General features: G+C 29.3%; 1 protein-coding gene and 1 long non-coding RNA gene across 3 annotated transcripts in view; one reads left to right on the forward strand and one right to left on the reverse strand.

The window, feature by feature from the left end:
- The window catches only part of LOC112689090, a 203,430-nt gene that overhangs the window by 164,523 nt on the left and 18,734 nt on the right, over positions 1-20,173 (forward strand). For both annotated transcript variants that reach the window (XM_025562605.1, XM_025562606.1), the window contains exon 4: positions 7,448-7,572. In XM_025562605.1, the coding sequence (XP_025418390.1) occupies positions 7,448-7,572 (125 nt within the window). The remainder of the gene's footprint in view (positions 1-7,447; positions 7,573-20,173) is intronic.
- On the reverse strand, positions 10,610-15,431 carry LOC112689091. Its single transcript, XR_003149099.1, has 3 exons — positions 15,105-15,431; positions 11,155-11,337; positions 10,610-10,955 (listed from the first exon to the last, which is right to left on the reverse strand). It is a non-coding gene; the product is annotated as an uncharacterized LOC112689091 (long non-coding RNA).

The following is a 20,173-nucleotide window of genomic DNA, read 5'->3' on the forward strand; positions in this document are numbered from 1 at the left end:
TTATGAAAAACGATCGCTTTGCAGATTCTTTAATCAGTATTAACTTTCCATAAAACAAATGTTTGAAAAAGTTTGATTTTTATAATTGTTTTTGTTTTAAAACTATTTACTGACAAACTGCAGTAAATATATGTATATAACAGAAATATATATAGAAATAAATATTGTGTTTAGAATCTCAATTAAATTATACGAGTTTGCTATGAATAGGACTAAAAAATGTTTTTAAAACTATAGATTAACGGTAAATAAACGTGTGATTTATTTTCAAATATCCTGGGAAATAAGATGTACTTATAGATTAAGGTATAAGTCCTGAATTCATTGTAACAAAAAATATTAATAATAAATAAAACGAACTATTTAAAAATCGAGATAAAATAAAAAAATAATTAAAAAACACCTGTTCCAGTCACGTATTTTATGATGTGCGAGGAAGTGCACTATATATCAGTTTTTTTTTTTAATACTCATGTGAATTTACATTCTGTCATGTATCAATTGAAATTGTATATTTGTAGTTCGTACCTCATGTTATATATGTTAATTTTACACGAAGAGAAAAAACAATGTAGAATTAAGCCACTGATATTTTTAATAATATAATATAATATATATGATTTTTTCAATTATACTACAAGGAGATTTTTTTCTTTTTATTAATTTAAAGTGTTCCCGATGTGTATAGTCATCAGAATTATTGATAACATAATAACAATTTTTAACATTTTTACAATAGATATTGCATAAATAATTTTTATTATTTTGTATTAATGGTGTTGTGATAGGGCATCGTGAGGACGTTCACACTTGAGATGCCGTAGGCTTATTGCTGCGTTTTAAGTATTTCACACATTTTGCATTATTTAGTTGGCCAAAAAAATTGATTGCGAGATTTTGTTTGTAGGCTTTTTATTGTTGAGAGTTTGAAGTCGGTGTGAAGTACTTCATTTCAAATGAACCAATATTGTGCATAAAATCTTAGATTGAAAGACTTGGATCTTATTTATGCTGATTTTGGCACAGATCCCCCAGATAGGGGCAGCATAAAGAACTACTGGTCGTAGAATTTGCTTGTAAAAAAATAGGGAACCATTCCAACTTAAGGCGGTTTGATGGTTGATTAAGGGGTAAAGAATTTTCAGTCGTTAGTAACCTTGTTGAAATTTTGAAGAAATCTGCGGGTTCCAAGTTAATTTTTTATCTAAGATAACGCCTAAACATTTTACTGTCGGAGACCAGGATATGTTATCACTATTAAGTACTAAAGTGGGTGAGGTTTTGGGACGACGAAGAATGAATAATACTGCAGTACTTTTTGAGGAGTTTAAGATAATTTTCCATTTTTTCTCTCAGCACTTTATTTTGCTTAAGTGACTCTGTATATTTTCAGTGACAATTTGAGCGTCAATAGAGCTTGAATATACAATACTGTTGTCAGCGTAAAAAGAAACTTCTGATTTTATGCTCGTGTTGTATACGTACAATCATAATGATTATTTCGTATACTATAATTTTATATTTAACTAATTAATAATAAAGTATATATATATATATATAAATACGTATTGATGTATAGTAGCCACATTATTAATAAACGTTTTTTACAGCAAAAATTATAGTTAGAAACTTGTTAAATTACGAGTTCTCGTGTTTCATATATTTTAGCAACTCAGTCATGCAGGTGTTTATCATAGGGTGGTCAAAATTAAACATTTATTTACATTGTGAAAACAAAAATAAGTTTCACCTGAAACATTAACGTGATTTGGCATAGTCGTTATAAAATGCATATATATATATATATATTTATCGACGCTTCAGTAAAGACTGCAATAACTCAAATTATGAAACTACTGGTTCTAGAATGAAATAAACGACCTCTAGAGGTGAATAATGCAACTAAAAGTTATTGAGTTATAGAATCGAAATCGTAGTAATTTTGCAAATAATATCACGTAGATAATTCAATTCTGATAATTTTTGAGTTATTACTGTCTTGAACTGAGGCGTCAATATTTTAATAATAGTTTTTTTGAGTTATTGCAGTCTTGAACTGAAGTGACGATATATAGGTATGACAATAAGTTAAAAATTAATTAAATTATTACAATTTTGATTTAGAAATATAATAATATTTTTAATCACTTACGCTGTATGTAGTTCTTGTAGACTTTTTATGGAAAAAAAAATACACTTAACAACTATACAGTTCTGCCTCTATGCTGCCTTTATGAAGAAATGTAGTAGAGGCAGCAAAAGTCCTTCAAGGACCGTAAAAGCTCAAAAAGATGAAGTTACACAGCTGACAGATATCGTACGGATAAGTCTTAACAAAAAATAAACCTAAATTAATGAGTTCACCGAACTCGATAGAATGTGAACATCCCCATGACTGATGTTTAGCCTTGAAATCGCCTTTAAATCTTTAATACAGTTGTTCTCAATCGGGCTCCGTGAATTGAATTTCGATGATATTATGTTTAGGACGAGAGTATACCGAAGCAGTAGTAATTGTTGTATTGTTTAGTTTCAATTACACAGTATTGAAGAAAATCTTGATACATATTAGATAAAGGATGAAGTACAATAGTGAATTTTATAAAAATAGCAAACCACCGTGCACAATGTTATCTAGATAATTGGTTTTAATTAAAACATAGACTGGGATATGGATATATGAGTAAGAATATTTTGTGAAATACGTTTCAACCATGATGGCAATACCTACATGCTTGTTGTTTAGAACTGTTACTAATTTATGAGCGTGGTTTTTGAGTCCATTAACATTTAGTTGAAAAATAAATTAAGATTTTTCTGTGGTGGGGTAATTATTTTTATTGTTATGAGATGTTTTGTTTATTTAGTAAACTAGAGAGAACTTTGATCAGAAGCGCTGTCAATTTACTTATATATTTATATTAATCTAGAAAATATGTCAGTAATTTGTTAAATTCAGGGATTTCAGCTTCTGAGGCTGGATGTATAGTATTATAAATGGTCGTGTTGGACGTAGATATTACGTCTGTGACGGAGGTTGAATAGAGATATTGTGATTAGATAATTAGATAAATAGCTCCTTGTAAATTTACAATTTTACAAGTAGATTTAGTGTTATACACAAAATTACCTGTTGCGGTGAGTCTTTTTCGAAATTAGAGGTCTTAACAGATTGAACAGTTATTGCAATTGGTTAAGTGATTACCAGAACAAAGTATAAATATTGGAAGAATATCCCGTGAGTTAGAGCAATTATGTAACTGATGATCCACACCGCAGCGAACGCAACGAAGTTGGTAGCCACAATATGCTTTAGACTCAAGAAAATACGACACGTAAGCACGACATGAGTATTTACCAGTGGCGTAAAAATGCAAAGGGGATCTGGGATATATCCTCCTGAGGTCTAAAAAAAAAAGCTTCAGTTTAGAAATGGTTAGGATGGAAAATATATAAAATGTAATATATATCAATTATGATGGAATCACAGAAACACTAATTTTTCGTCCGAGGAGGCGTAAAACTAGACATTTAATATTAACATAAAAAATATGTATGTATACATACATTATACAGCCATTATTGGCGAATCAATAAATACCAGTGGCGTACATCAAATTTTCTTATGGCAAGATCATATTATAATATTATCATATTATAATATGATCTTCCCACTGGTATTTATTGATTCGCCAATAATGGCTCATATTATAATTGACGTATAGCAGTATTTAATTTACGAGTAAAATTATAATTTAACATGAACAGTTAAAATGTACGCTTATGAACGTAGGAAAAATACACAATCACATCACGAAAAAAAAAAAAAAAAAACTACATTGTCTTTCTATTGTAGAGATTCGGGAAAAGTGCATGCGTGTCGAACCACTTCCGACGCGAGACTCCAGTCAAGAAATATGACACCTGAGATTTAAATCGTTGCAACCGGACGAAACGTAGTGTAAGGTGTACTTTATAAAATGTGCATTTCAACGGATTTATGAACCTGTTCTAAAGTCCGAAGCAGAGATTAACTGTATAATTCGCATGATACATTTAGAAGAAATACGTTTACAGCCGATCGATGGTTCTTTATAATGGGTCTCGTGAAGAGTTTTTATGCTCATGACGAGTGAAATAATTTCATTCAAAGTTTATAAAAAATGATTACAAATTATTAAAACCGTGGACTATGTGCGATTCACATTATATATATATATATATATATATATATATATATGTATATTTGGTAATCGTTCTTAACGCGCGACCATAAATTTCAGAAAAATGTAATTTATCGTGTTCAAATTAGTTTTAAATTTATAAGACTCTCTTACGAGACAGTTTATCGGGAGCGAAATTCCAAACCGAATTACAATACACTTCGGAATTTTTTTAGCGTAAACGGGTACAGTACTCGGGTTAAGGTATTTATATGTAGATATACACATAGAATACATTAATTATACTCGTAACAGATATTTATCGAACTCTACAGATTATATATATTTTTATCCATTTGTATCGTATATTATATTTTGTACCGCAACAAACCATGTACATTATTTCCCAAGTACAAATTTCATCGCCCCAATACCACAAATAATCACTTTTTTTTTTTCAATATTCTTCATTGTATCATCAAAAAATCAGATACTTACGATGTATATATTTATTATATTGTACGCGATATGAACTATGAAAACACCAACAGGATAAAATGATATAGAATTTTTATTTAATTACATTTTAATATGTAATAAGGTGTGTGCACAAAAAATATATTTTAATGTGCGAATAACGTACCAGTTTGATGTGAAATGCGTTATTCAAACATACAGCAAATCATTATCCTGCATCATTGTTGGCCACGTAAGTATTATTAGAAAGTAGTGGCTGTTTACTTACTAAATTAAATCGCTAATCGACAGTGTTCGGCCGTGACAGTATCTTATAGTGTATACATATTATGTCTGCTCAAACGATCACTGATTACGCCAATATATTTTTCTTTACACGTTTTTTTTTATTATTATTATTATTTTTACCTACGTCAGTTATTAGGGGTGCATTGATCTGTTATTGGTCGATAGTTCGAAACTACGTTCAGAAAACTATGTGGTATGATCATTCTTAATTTCTAAAAAAAATTGTTGCCCGACCTGCTGTTGCGATGTACACTAAAGAAGAGCATCGTGCAGCTATATAAACAAGCATCATTCACGACGTTTCGTATCATATATAACGAGAAACGGACTAGAGAAAAGTCACTACAGCGCAGTATACTCAATGTATTTCAGTGTGTATATGTACAAAAAATCATTTACAAAAGTAGCGTTCGTGTTTGGCACCGAATACGCAACAGAGGGCGGAATTCAATTTCCGAAAAACTGTTGTCGCGTAATAATAATTGCTTCGAATGTCGTCTCCGTGCTACTCTCCTTTTCCTGGTATACACACTTTACACGCACACTCACATGTACGCATACACAAACACACATATATATATATATATATATAAAACTGTTTCGGCGATTGTTTTCCTTAGTTCCGAAGGTCCAATAGTATTATCGCTGTTAAAAGGCCCCGGTCGCCCAATATCAGTTTTCAATCGACGCGTGAACGTACATTTTTCCATCCCATTTCACTTGCACACGCGTGTTACGGATTATTTACCGCGAGGCCGGCACGTTTTGAACGGATAATTAGGTCACTGTTTATCGACAGGATCTATATGCGCGCAGATTCGGTCGTCCATCCTGACTCAATAGTAATCCAATCCATATCAGCGCGCAACATGTGTCCGGTCCACGGATGAACCGTACGGGAGATCATGCCAGCTTCGTCCTGCCTCCCAACAATCCGCCGTTCGAGAATAAAATCGATTATAGCTGTTGGAATACGAAACAATTTTTAACCAGAAGACTGTGTTTAGAAGTGTTGCTGTTGAGCGATCCTGTCCAGTGTGAATCGATATACGTGTGTTTTGTTATTTTACCGAGAATTACTATGAACCGAAAAAATAAAATAAAATAATTTATCAAGATTGTGCACTTGAACTCAGAAATTAGATGTCGTACCGAAAAGAAGTCTTAGTCACAACCCTGAGTGTTTGCAATACAAACGGAGCAGGTACGTCGAACAGCGCTTGATGGTGATAGCGTGCAGTTTATACATTTCGGCATTTTTTTATGTACCCACCGAGAAAAAACAAAATCAATGCAAACGTTGACCACGGTTATGGTGTAGATAAAAATAGATAAAAATGATTGGGAAGCAGATAGAAACATTTTATTTCACTTCCAGAGAACAAGACTAAAATTGTACAAATAATTTTGGTTTGTATTCTTCATGGTATCGACATAATTCGACATCAAACTGTATGATAATATAATTGAAACGATCGAACGCCGTCCCACGGTTATCTTATCCACGTAAGACCATGAAGGATCAGCTTCATGTGTGGTTCTATTGTTGTGCACTAAGCCGATTATAAGAGGATTGTTATTATTTGGATAGTACATTGTTTCGTAGTATTAAAGCAATTTTTTTAGCAACATAGGTAGTAGATAAATGCTTAAATTAATAATACCCTCCTTGGTATATTCAAACTTTGTTTAAGTAAAGTTTGAATAATAACTATTTGATATTCACTTGTATTTTCAACTCTACAATATTTGTGCTACAAATCTATCGTGGTATTATTATTAGAATTTCTTTATTTCTCACTGGATACTAATAATAAATTTCCTTCAAAATTACAGAGTATCCTTTAGACTTAGACCTGATTATTTAATCAACTTATCGTTTCATGGTGTATATGTACAGAAATTATGTAATTACTTCGGTTACCAGAAAAAGTTAACGAGATTAAACGTAGGCGGAAAAACGATCGGTTAAATTAGAAAAAGGACATAATACCTCTAAGACATATTTTACTCTTTATCACGTATACAATCGAATTTAATTCAAATATACCTCAATAGGAATTATTAATATTTTCAGTATTAAATAGTTTGTTGTTAAACCATCGAACACAATGATTTAATATCGAATTTTATTCCTTTAACTAGTGAACTCGCCCAAGGTAATATATTTTCTTAGTTTCTCAGAAGTAGTCCATCGTTCGTTTTTCGTATAGTTGGGATTATCTATAAGTGCAATACAGAAATTGTTAACGTTGGTTTTTGTTAATCTTAGGATAAAATACATTTTCTTTTTACAACATGTTTATTTTTATGAACAATACCGGTACATTTATGTAAAACTTTATGAAGATCTTAACAATCGGTCATTATAAATACCAGTGTAACCAATATTTATCGGATTGCAAAAAACTATTAATTTTCATACATTTTCGCTGGTTCACAATGATAATTATAGATTGTAGTCTGATAGTTGTACAAATTTAATTTTTAAATTACTTATTTTCTAATTGGTTTTTCAGATGGTGCACACCGTTGGTCAGCATCAGCTTGTGCTTAATGTTGGCCGGATGTGTTTTCTCGTTCAGTGGACATCTTTACAAAGATCAAAAGACACTAATTGCATCATCTTTACACACGTTGGCCGGTTTGCAAATACAATTATTCACTATAATACTCGTATATGGTTAAACATGAAATACTATTATACATGGTGGTTATTAGTTTTGTTTATCACTTTTTTATGTCCAATTGAAAAAATGCATTCAGGTAGTTTTTTTAAATTCTGGTTTTCGAACAATGTATTCAAGCATCAAAAAGACTACATTTTTCAATACCTAAATAGATTATACATACCTCTTTATGAGTACACTATGGCAATATCAACTTTTGTATTTTAAACGGGAACAACGAATTTTTAGCAAATACTTTTTTGGATAACTTTTCTGGAACTTTTGCAATATAATAAAGTCAAAATTTCTAACAGATATTTTAAAAACATTTAATTTTTCAAATTATATATGGAAAGTATGAAAAAATGATTATATGGGTTAATATTTTCTTTTTTTGTTATAGCTTTAAAATTTAAATATAATGTGTAATACATAAATTAGTTCCAACATTAAAAATGGATCAACAACTATTTTTAACTATTAACAACTATTATAGACATATAAATATACATATCTGTAAAAAAAAAACCCAATAAAAAATTACAAGCTTTAGCTCACCATGATGGGAACACATCTGATTTGAATTTATTAATCTAAAATATTTTTTTAAACTTATTCAGTTATCGGGATCTTGATTTGCTTTGTTTAATTATCCGTGATCAACTAAGGGGAAGGGACACCTTTTATAGACTATATAATAGATAAAATGAACATTGTTAAATACCAGTCATTGCTTTGATGGATCCTAAATTTATTGTGTTTACTTTTAAACATAATATGGAAATGATAAAACAGTTTCAATTCGATAAGGAAATAAAAATAAAAAATAAAACAATTTTTGTGTTTATAAAGTATTGTAATATGATAAAAAATTAAAATATGTATTTATTAAAATTATTGTAAAATTGTATTACCAATTCATTATAAATACAGTATACTTTGTTGATATTTCTTACAATTTCATTTATAATACATTTTTGTTTTACTACGTGTTTTGAATATTATCGACATAACGCGCGTTGGTAAAACTCGAAAAAAAATTTGTTCCATAAACATTCGAATTTTATGATAAAATTAACTATAATCGCTTATACTCATAATTTTGGTTTATTCGATATAAATAGAAAAATTATAATCGTGCAACTTTTCTAGTATTTTTTTAAAATAAAAATTGTATTTTCCACAGGTATAAGATGTTTTTCATATCTTAATACGATTTCATAACTAACCACTTACTTTAAAAAATATACATCTAGAAAAAATATTATTTTTATGGATTTTAGAAGAAAGCTAGTTTATTTTTAAAGTACATTTATTAAAATAAATAGAGAATATTAATCGTTTTATAAATATAAAAGAAAAAATTACATAAGTTTTTGAACTGAATAAGATTAATGTATTATGTTTGGAAGTAGTTGTTACCTATTTTTAATTTAAATAAATCACAAATATTTCTTAACTTGAATAAATAAAATAAATTTTTTTTTAGTAATATACTTTAACCAAACATGTGTGATCAAGTTATGATATGAACATGTTGATACCGTAAAAATGTCGTACAGTGATGATGGTTGTTCACTGAATTTAAGCATTAGAATAATTTAATAAAATCATAATATTTTACAAAGTGAAAAGTGTCATAATTCTCTCAAGTACCTAGGTATATAGTCACTAAACATCAGCTGCAGAATCGCGTCTAGTGTTTTATGTTATTGTGATTTATTCACTTTTCTCTGAAAGAATAGACCACAATTTATTTACACATAGAAAGTTATTACGATCAACATTTCTTTAGAGATGATTAATTAAAATAAATGTAAAAATATTGCATACGAATTGTTTCCCGCATGTTCAAAAATATGTACGGTACATTTGCCAAAGTCATAGGTGTTCCCCTAAAAATTGAAAAAAGTTAATTTTTTAAATGAAAAAGGAAAACAGAAATAAAAACCAACTATACTCGTAGTAATTCATTCTAACAGCGTATAACTGTTTACACGATGAAAAATAAAATACAATTTTAATAAAAAAATTTAAATAAAAACATCGTTGTATAATGATTCATAAAGTTACACTCATATATGTATAATTATGTGTAGTTTATGATTGTTGGGTTATTACGACGAGTGGTGTATTAAATAATATCATTAAGTATGTGTATTAATTATACAAATTGTGATACATTAACGCATCGAATCGAAAAATAGTAACTGTAGTGTTTACAAATGTATATATATATATATATATCATAATAATAAAAGTGCCAATAAACTAATTCCACTGCCATCTGTTTTCTTGAATTCGTCGTTTCCATTATCTTTCTATTGTGTTACATGCGTAGTACATCGGTACCTCAATTTACAGAACATGTTTTGCAAATTAATCTCTTGTACAGAGATCAAAAAGGGCGATGAGTTCCGTTTATTGAAGAGAAGATAGTAGCTCTTGGAAATTATTTTCAGTAAAATAAACACGTTCGCCATTTTCTAGGTGAACACTGTAGTGTGTGATGGGGTTCCTTTTCATTTATTCGGTTGTTATAGCAACAACAAAATAACAACTGTTCGTTCAAGTTTTGTCAGGTGATGTACTGATGTCTCTCGTTCCTTTTCTTGTGACAATAAGTAGCCTATGTTCTTCTCCGAGGTTTAATCTATCTCTGTACCAAATTTCATCAACATCGGTTATGTAGTTTCGAAGTCCATCGAACAGGTCATATATTATAGTAACAAATGTTCTACCTATTCGATAGACTTTCTCGACATATTCTCTCGTACAAACCTTGTGCAGACAGCTATGAATACAAGTTATTCTCTTACATACATGGGGCGATTCATTTTATTGTGCGCTGTGTCACTATGTTATAGACATAAATTCAAAATAACAATATACATGTAACAATTAATAATAAATGAACTTTATTATACTTCAAAGAATATACGTATACAAGAAATCAATAACAACGCTTATAAAATAATGTAATAATTGCGGGCGCTACTATAACGCATTCAAAATAAAATATAATAATAAATAATATTTCGTACTGGCAATAAGAAAATAATATTAACAAAATAAGTATAATGATACAAGTTGACATTATTGACAAATATTATCGATTATCGCATGACCGCCGGATTGAAAACGGTAATAATTTGATTCGACTCGGAGTGATAATCAAGGCTCCGGATGTATCATAATAATCAAGACGAAAAACGATACATACACGGGAATGCACCGCATACACATTCTAATTTGACGATGGCCAGTCACGGTGGTGTGTATGTACCAGAGGTGACCAACGTATTCAATTTATTCAGGTTCACGGGCCACGCGGATAAGTACATAATAATTCCAAGAGCTAAAATGTTTATAGATCAATTTAAAATAATTTGATAATTTAATAAATTGAATTGATTTGATAATTTAAAATAAATTTAGACCAAAAAAATTGAAATTCAAAACAATAATAATATGATAAGTCAATTTTAATTTTATAAATAAAACTCAAGCCGTATATGACAATGATAAGTCATAATTTGGCCACTCCCGGTACGTACCTTCACGGCTGTGCAATGAGTAAACTGGGTAGGCTGACGAAAGGGGTAAAAGGGAAAGCACGCTAACCCGGCGCCGAGAAGTTTCTAGAAAGAGGCAGGAACCGATTCCGGGATACGACACGGCAGCCAGAAAGTTCGAGACGGCGCACAGTGGTCCAAAAATAAAAATAGTTGGCCAAAAATCTAATTTTTTCAAAACTAGTTAAAAATAGTATGTTATAAATTAATTAAATTATATTTTCATTCTTATTTGATTTTTTTTTAATTATTAAGCGATAAAAAAGTATACAATATAATTATGTTATATGGGGAGTAAAATATTTTCAATGATAATCATAAAATAATATAATATTAATACATTTTAAATATTTGTTATTAAAATATATTAAAATAGTTAATTTATGTAAATTTATATTATTCTGAATATTCATTGCTGCTATCATTCGTGTAATTTTAGGAATTAAAGCCAAATTTTTAAATTTTTTTACTTTATAAATAAAATTCGTTTACGATAATATTATTGACTTACCAAAATTCAACGGCTTACTACAACGAGTTGCGCGAGAATTCGCAGCTAAATATTATACATTTTTTTTTAATAGATAATGATTAATTAGATGATACTTATATATCTGTGACGCTCGGTGAAAAACATTATTAATATTATAGACTTTAAAAACGTATGAGTTTATCTTTGTAATATTTAAAAACACATACATTTCCACTACTATTACGGGTCCATTATAATCGTTATATAATAATTGGGTCATTAAACAATATCAGTAATTTATATATTATATATATCAAACGAAAACATTTTGGTTGAATTTTATTTTATTTGGTGGGGACAATTTAGTTAAAAAATTATTACGAGCCAAAAACCGCAGTATTTATTAAAATAATACATTTTATATACTTAAATGTTTTATTTTTCTATGAATATAATTACATTATGCTATTGTTGTTATACAGTTGTATACCTTAAGTTCTGTAGAAAATATATACAAAAGAAAAATTTTAATTTTTTGAAATTCAAAAAAATCATTTTTTGCCAACTATTTTCATTAACGATTTGTGCAATGTTTTATTCTTCTACACTCGTGTACTTATCCCAAAGAACATAAAGGTTAGCATAAAGACAAATTTGTTTTTTTTATTAATTTGTTGACGAGATGGGACAAACAATAATTAAATCAAGGACGGAAAAAAGAAATTCAAAACAATAATGTTAATTAGCTATCAGCTATTATCCTATGGAGCAGTAATATATATATATAGGGTTAGGGTTAGGTTAATAACCTAACCCTAACTCTAAATGATTTAGATTAAATGTTATGCTCTATGGTGGTTACAATATGAATTGTTATGTATGAATATTTATTTAAGTTACAATATTATTGTGAAAATGTTTAATTTAAAATTGTATTAAATTACCGGATTTTTTTTATATATTATTAAATGTTGATATACTTTCCTGTATCAGGTAATCTCATACATTATAACATTTTTATCACTGGCAAAATGTATATTATGTATAGTTTAGTTTTTTCTTTGATTTTAGATGTTTAGCTGTTTAAAATAAAATCATAAGTTAATACATAAAATAATATTATTACAACGAAAATATACTGAACCTTTTCAATGGATCACTGCAGGTTAGCCACCGGTTGGCATAGTACTATATGAGTATTCACAGTCATGTATACGTTTTGCCACTGATTGTTAATACTAATATATTATCAATTGTTTTACGTATATTAATCAATTGAATTTTGACTAGTTCGAAGGAAAATAAAAGTAAAAATATGCTATCCGAAATAATAAATGCAACCGTGTTGATAAATTACGATGGCCGAAGCCAAATTAAAAAAAAACGTGTTAATCGAGACGTCTATTGTCTGATAAATAATTTTGAGTTCATAGCGTTTGTTTTTAAGTAAATGAATTAAAAAGTAGGCGAGGGAGAGATAAAAAAACAGATGATAATAAAATTGCAATTATCCAGACTTGTAAGTAATAACTTTTAACACTTCTCTCTATAAGTAGTTGTACGTATAGTGAGATTTTAAACTCTGCAAAACATATAACTCTACACATACTACGTACACACAAAAAGCAATAGTTTTCCTTTTTATCCGTATTTTCTTTTTTAATAAATAAATAGAAAAAAAAAACTCTTAATTAACGCCCGGGTCCCCAGAGAGAGTAATAATAATATTTTAAAAACAATTCGGTTATACCACTTTTTTTATGTATATTTATTTTTTTATTTACTTATTTTTTTTTTTTTTTTTTTTTTTGAAACACGAGATTTCTCACTTAGTCCTAGTTTATTTGTTGGGAAGGACTAATGACTTCTACGGATAAACGAGAGCTAATTTTCTCCAACTCGTTAATAAAATCGGTGTTAAAACAGAGGGACAAGACATAAAAAAAAAATTTAACTTAAAGATATACGTGTAGAGATATAAATAAATCGCTAAAAAAAAATGATTATGTTATGTTACTGAAATTTCAGATTATACCTATATTGTAATAAATATTTTATAGTTTTTCTTCAGTTGAGCAGAAAAAATTATGTTTTATTTTCTCGCTAAGCACAATTACAAAGAATAATAAAAATTTAACGAAAACATTCCCAAGACTTATAATATATTCCCTGTATAAATCAACTGACACACGCACACACACGCATGTTCGTATCGGTGAAAAAGAGAATAGAACGATTTTCGTTGCAGTACATTAAACCTCCTTATTACGCAAGCTAACAAAAGCCTTTTTAAATTGAAAAGTATATTCTGTTGTTAAGTTTTGCTCATAACTTGTGTCCAAAATTGGCAAATCTCTATAAACAACAAATGTTAATGCCTCTTTTATGACGTTCGTAAAGTTAATTTTTATGGCAGAAATAAAATGAATTATTCGTTTTGTTTTTTTTATTAGGATATTTATAAACAACATAAATTAAACGTTATCAGAGAAAACATAATTTCCAGTTTAAAATATAATTAAACCTTATCGTTAGTCGCATTTTAAAACCATTATTCCAACATTGATAGTAAAATTAACCGATCAATTAAACCATGTGATTAATAACAACACTAAAATTATAAAATAAATTTTGTATGACATCAATAATCATTCGTATACGTGTGTATCCGTTATTGGACAATCCTCATTTATAAGATTTCTTTTTAGAATTTGCTGAATTATTAAACTCGGTATTTTTCATTTAAAGACACTTAGGTTTATCGTATTTTGGACTTAAACAGAGGGAAAATAATATTGAACAGGTACGTGATACAGGAAATAACATTAACATTATATAAATATTAATCTATGATAGTTTAAGATGATTATTAAAAAATTGGCGAAGTTCAATATTTCACAGTGATTAATAATTGGGATCAAAAGAAATGTCTTTTCTAAAATCTGATTTTCAAAGTGAAAATATGTCAATAAGAAAAACAACTGTAACCAAAACGATAACTATATACTGTACGCGTTTTGTAACCATACATATAATACACTTTAAATAAAAGTTATAATCTAAAAACACAAGCATCTCCATAAACCGCAAGAAAAATAAATAAATAGCAGTTTTTGTAAAATATGTCTTGTTGAACTCTATCTAATATGTATTCTACGATGTATTTGTTGGACGGAAATGTTTACGAAATAATAATTTGTTTTTTTATTAAATCACGGTATACAAAAAACGTGCGTATGTTCACCGTTTGAGTAAAATGGACGAGTACCCAATCATGTATTCAAAATGCTTGGGAATTGTTTTCGTAGAAACTTCAAAAGCTTGTACTAAAAAGTACAACATATAAATATACTTGTGTATTATAGTTAAAAGTATATGCAGGCACTTATATTCACCAGTTATATTGGTATATACTCGATATATTATACATGATATTCATAATAATAAAACGTATACTTACATTGTTGTATCTTATGCCATACGATGTTTAAAACTATGTTTCTAATTTCATAGAAAAACGATTTCTGCGCTTATCGTTTTAATTACACACGCGTGCGGTGTTTGCCGAACACATGTTGTGCACCAGAAGCGTACGTAATCGGACGAATTAAAAATAATAATGATAACAGTAATTGGATTTTGGTTGGTCGCATTACCTTCCGGGGAAGTGGTCACGCAGGATTTACAGCAGCTGTGTAATTGAAACGTACAACTGAGGATATAATAATACGTAACGTATCCTGCAGGCTAATTTCTGTTAACCGTAAAATGTATAGCTTTGTCGAAACGATTATCAGACTATCAAGGGAGCGCGAGCGAATGGTCTACGTGCGCTACACTGCGTTCAGACTGATTTCGACAAATTGCAATACGATTGTATAAGTAATTATTTCAACACTCCGATAAACATAACAATTGCCTTTAATCCTTCCCGTGTCCACCACCGTTCACTATATGTATGATCCACCGTTTCGAAACTATTACACGTCCCCATCGTTTCATTCAAAAGCGCACATTGAATTATTCAAATTACGGAAATCAATCGGTTGCATTAGAATTTTTTATCGTGTGCATTGCCGCGGTACATGTGCACAGTATACGTGCCACTATATGGTTCGCTGTATAATAATAATACGTTTAATTACATTAAATTTGATTATTCGATACGTGTATTATATAGTGTCCGTATTTTATGGCAGTTATAGATATGTTCCATTTGTTCGGATGCTCATAAAATGTAATAATCGTTATCCACAAAGCGGGATCTTTATTATACATATTATAATGATAACTCTGGGCAATTTAGTTACAAAAAATAAGTGACTCTGAAGCTTTCGAACTGCTTTAAAGGATCATTAACTAAACGAGTTATGATTTAATCGATCGTAAATTCTTAAAACTTCTTATCTATTATTAAGGTATAAAATTGTTTAACGAAACCATGCGCCGTTCAAGGAGTAGTATTTATAAGCGACGTTTGTTTTACAAGTATCCGTAATTTTTTTACGACTTATAACAATTTCCGTTACATATTGTACAATTGTATGTAAGAATATAAAAAAAGTCATTCTCAATTGTTAAATTGAACAGAGTCACTTTATCCTATTAGTAATTGAATCAACTTGATTAGTTACTTGTTCTGTATAATACCATTGTTGCTTAATCAAGATGATCGTAACTTAGTCAATAGAATTTAATTACGTATACTCAGGTTCGATGATTTAAGCCGTGATAATAAGACGCGCACACAAATGTGTATATTATACATAGGATAAATAACGATATCGATAATCGGAAAAAAATAATATTATTTACCATTCAAATAAATATTTGGGTTTTTTTTTTCAAATTTATACGTGCACCATGTGTAGGTTACATTGTATACAGCAAGTGGAAACCACGAAGGGTAGCTGCAGGACCTATCATCAACAGTGATTAATTGGATTATTGGTAACAACTATAGTGACCACTTGACCACTGTCGAACCGATGTAATGAACGAACAACACGACGCAGTAAAGCACGCGCGTACATGTTTAAAATACATCTTTTATCGAATATAAATTAAGTACACCGAATTTATTTATCGTAATCGATTTCAACAGAGTGAATTATTATACGTCGTCGTACTCCGATCGTTTCATGTCACACGATTGTCTTTTTTCTTTTACATTCCGTATGAAATGAGTAATGTGTAAATAAATGAATAAAACAGATATTCGTACTCGTATGTATATATATTAAAGGTCAAGTTAGGCCTTACCTAAGGTTATAGGTCGGGCCAATACTTTACAGCCCGGTCGAGCCGGTAACATTTTTAAAAAACCCGGCGCGGCCCGCAAATAGTTTTAGGTGAGTAAACCCGGCCCGATCCGGCCCGGTAACATTTTTAGAAAGCCCGGCTCGGTTAGAAATGAAAAAGAAATGATAAAGTACTCAGTCTTTTGTATAACAAATTAAGTAGTAAGTACTAAGTACCTAATATATTATAACTAACTTTTAAAATATTATTAATTTAAAACATCACTTTTAATACAATTTTAAAAAAAGTTGTTTATCTTTAACAACATATTTAATAATAAAAAAACATCTTATAGAATTAATATTAAAAATTTAAACAACAAATATCGCATAATGTAAATTTTAATTTTATTTAAGATAAGTCTGGCCTAGCCCGGCCCGAACCGTAACTTTAGTCGTAAAAATAGTCCGGCTCGGCCAGGTCCGTAACTTTTGTCCAAAATATTGTCCGGCCCGGTCTGCCCCGGCCCATAACTTTATGATAATTAAAGGTCCGGCCCGTGCAGGCCTTTAATATATATATATATATTATAAATAAAAGTGAAAATGAGAATTTCTATAACAGATTGGCTCTGGGACCACTTGATCATCAAGCAGTTTTAATGAATTCATTATTTTGCAGAGTAGACTATAAACATAATTTCAATTCTGTGTACCTGATGTTATTCCGTTGATTTACCCCAAACTGATCTAATCATATAAAGATTCCCCTATATAAAACTATGCAATCAATATTTTTATAAATATAAAATACAAAAGCTGAAAACATTTTATTATACTACTTATCTTTCGAGAAAAAGCAATGATTCTAAATATTATAGGTACTACAAATAGTGAATTTAGGTTGTTTTTTTTTTTAATAACTTATCATTAAAAATTGGACAAGTGTATTTGATTTTTAGAGCATAGGTGCAACGAATTCCGCAGGCTTATATTTTATGTAAATACATACCGAGAGAAAGCGAAAGAACTGTTAAAAAAGTAAACAGTGCTTTAATTATATAAGTACAATTATATATTTACTAATAGTGCTAAATATTGATACATGTATTATTTTGTAAGGTTTTATATTTATCATTTTAAATGACAACATTCATTAATTTCCGAAGTTTAATTTTATTGAAATATATACTTTAAGCAAACACTAGTTAAACACAATGTCGGTTGCAATAAACCTTTAATTACCATTAACAAATTATGGAAATTATGTCAAAATAATAATAATAGAATATAGAATTAATTTCATAAATTTACATCATAAAATGTATAAATTATTCACTGTTATATTCCTTGTTCTAATCCGACTTCTTTTTCTTATTTTGGCCACAATGTACCCACTCCTCATTCGATGGTCGTTTCCTAGAAAGTTTTTCATGTGTACGACTTCTAGAACGATGACGATGAGACAAGTGTTTAAATACCCTTTCTTCATTATAGCTTGTTCCTTGACTTTCAACATCACTCTCTGTGTGTCTACTACTACTGGGTGATTCTCTATAACGCATTTCCCTTTGATGTTCATAGTATTCTAACCATGCGTATTCGTTAAACCCGTAGCTACAGTAATCAGTATTATCTGCATACGGTCTTAACCAGGGTTTTCCTTCAGTTGAACACTCGTGAACAGGAACACCATTTAAAGTGCCCATACTATTCAAATCTTCCATCATTGAAGATAAAGTAAAATTATCATTTACTACGACAATGTCATCATCTTCTTCGCTGTCAGATGATAATCCTTTATCTTCAAAAATGTTTTCATTAACGTCTGAGTCTTCAGTTGCGTTTGTTTTGACTAAACTTTTAAGAACTTCAACTAAAGTCTCATTCATCGTATTCTTATTCATATTTGTATTTGCCATCGTATGGTAGTAATAGGAAATTCAAATAATTAGAACAATAATACTAAATATTTAAACTTTATATTAAACAAATGTTGATAGTAACTGTTACCTAGTATTTTTTATCATGATAGTAAGCATTTAGTTTACCAAAGATGATACAATTACAAATTAAACAATATGTTTATGGGAACCGCTGCCCTAGTGCACAATATGGAGACTAATAAACCGTCGTCGAACTTCATTATTTCAATACAAACCAAATAACTGTTATCGCAATAAATAAACAAAAGTACTCGTAATACATATTAAAACAGATAAATCTACTGTGATTGGAAACTTGTGCTCGGAAATTGAACTGAGAAGTGTCGTTTGGATGAACTCTAAGTCACATAATTCCAGCAAGCTTTGGATTTCACTAATTATAATGTGTAATAAGAGACACGTGTTTATAACTATCTAAAAACAAAAAAAAATTAAATTTACAAATCTAAGGATCTGTGATTTAACTATTGATGACTTAGTACGTCAAAAAAGTGTCGTTATCACATATTTGATGACCTGCAGATTAGGCTGGCTTGCAATTTGAGATTGACCCCAAAACTTAAATAATTCCGATTTACTCCCCTTCTATCGACCGGAATATAATTTATTAAAAAATAAATGAGTAGAAAACTTTTCTCGTATAATTAAAATGTTGAGAGTTTGTTTGCAACAATGAGTTTTTAACTTTTTCATGATTGACGAAGAATAAAAGTTTTTAAATGTTTTCACTTTTTTTCATTTCAATTAAAACGTTAATAAAAAAAAAAGAAAAATCAACAAAAATTTTACCGATAGATAGTTTGAAAAACTATCTACGATTGTCCTACTTGTATTATAACATACACTCAATTCGCTCAGATGCACTTTGAAAGTAACATTAAAATGTTTATTTTTCAATGGTTTACATACATTCAATATAAGTGTGCACATAGGTGTATTCAATATCATATGCAGCTGAACATATTAATGAGCCATGTTCAAAACAATGATACATTTTCATAATTCAGATTACTTATAGTGGATACACAAGAATAAAAAATTAATATTAACCCATCATCTACTCGATTTTGAAATATCAGTCCGTACATGGTATTCATGAAATACGACTATTGCGAACATTTTACTCTGCGTTAATCGACCAAACCGACTACAGTTTTTCGAATATTAATTATATAATTATCTTTATAACGGTAACGAATTGCTGTATTATGATAATACAGATAAATATTCGAACACAGATTTAAAAATTTTATTAGGAATTTCTACTCTGATGAATAATAAAAATTTGAAAACCCCATCGTAATCGTTACTACGACGTTATTATGTAATACGGTTTTGTTTTG

Source organism: Sipha flava, unplaced genomic scaffold, assembly GCF_003268045.1.
Source record: "Sipha flava isolate LNK unplaced genomic scaffold, YSA_version1 42_pilon_pilon, whole genome shotgun sequence".
NCBI lineage: Eukaryota > Metazoa > Arthropoda > Insecta > Hemiptera > Aphididae > Sipha > Sipha flava.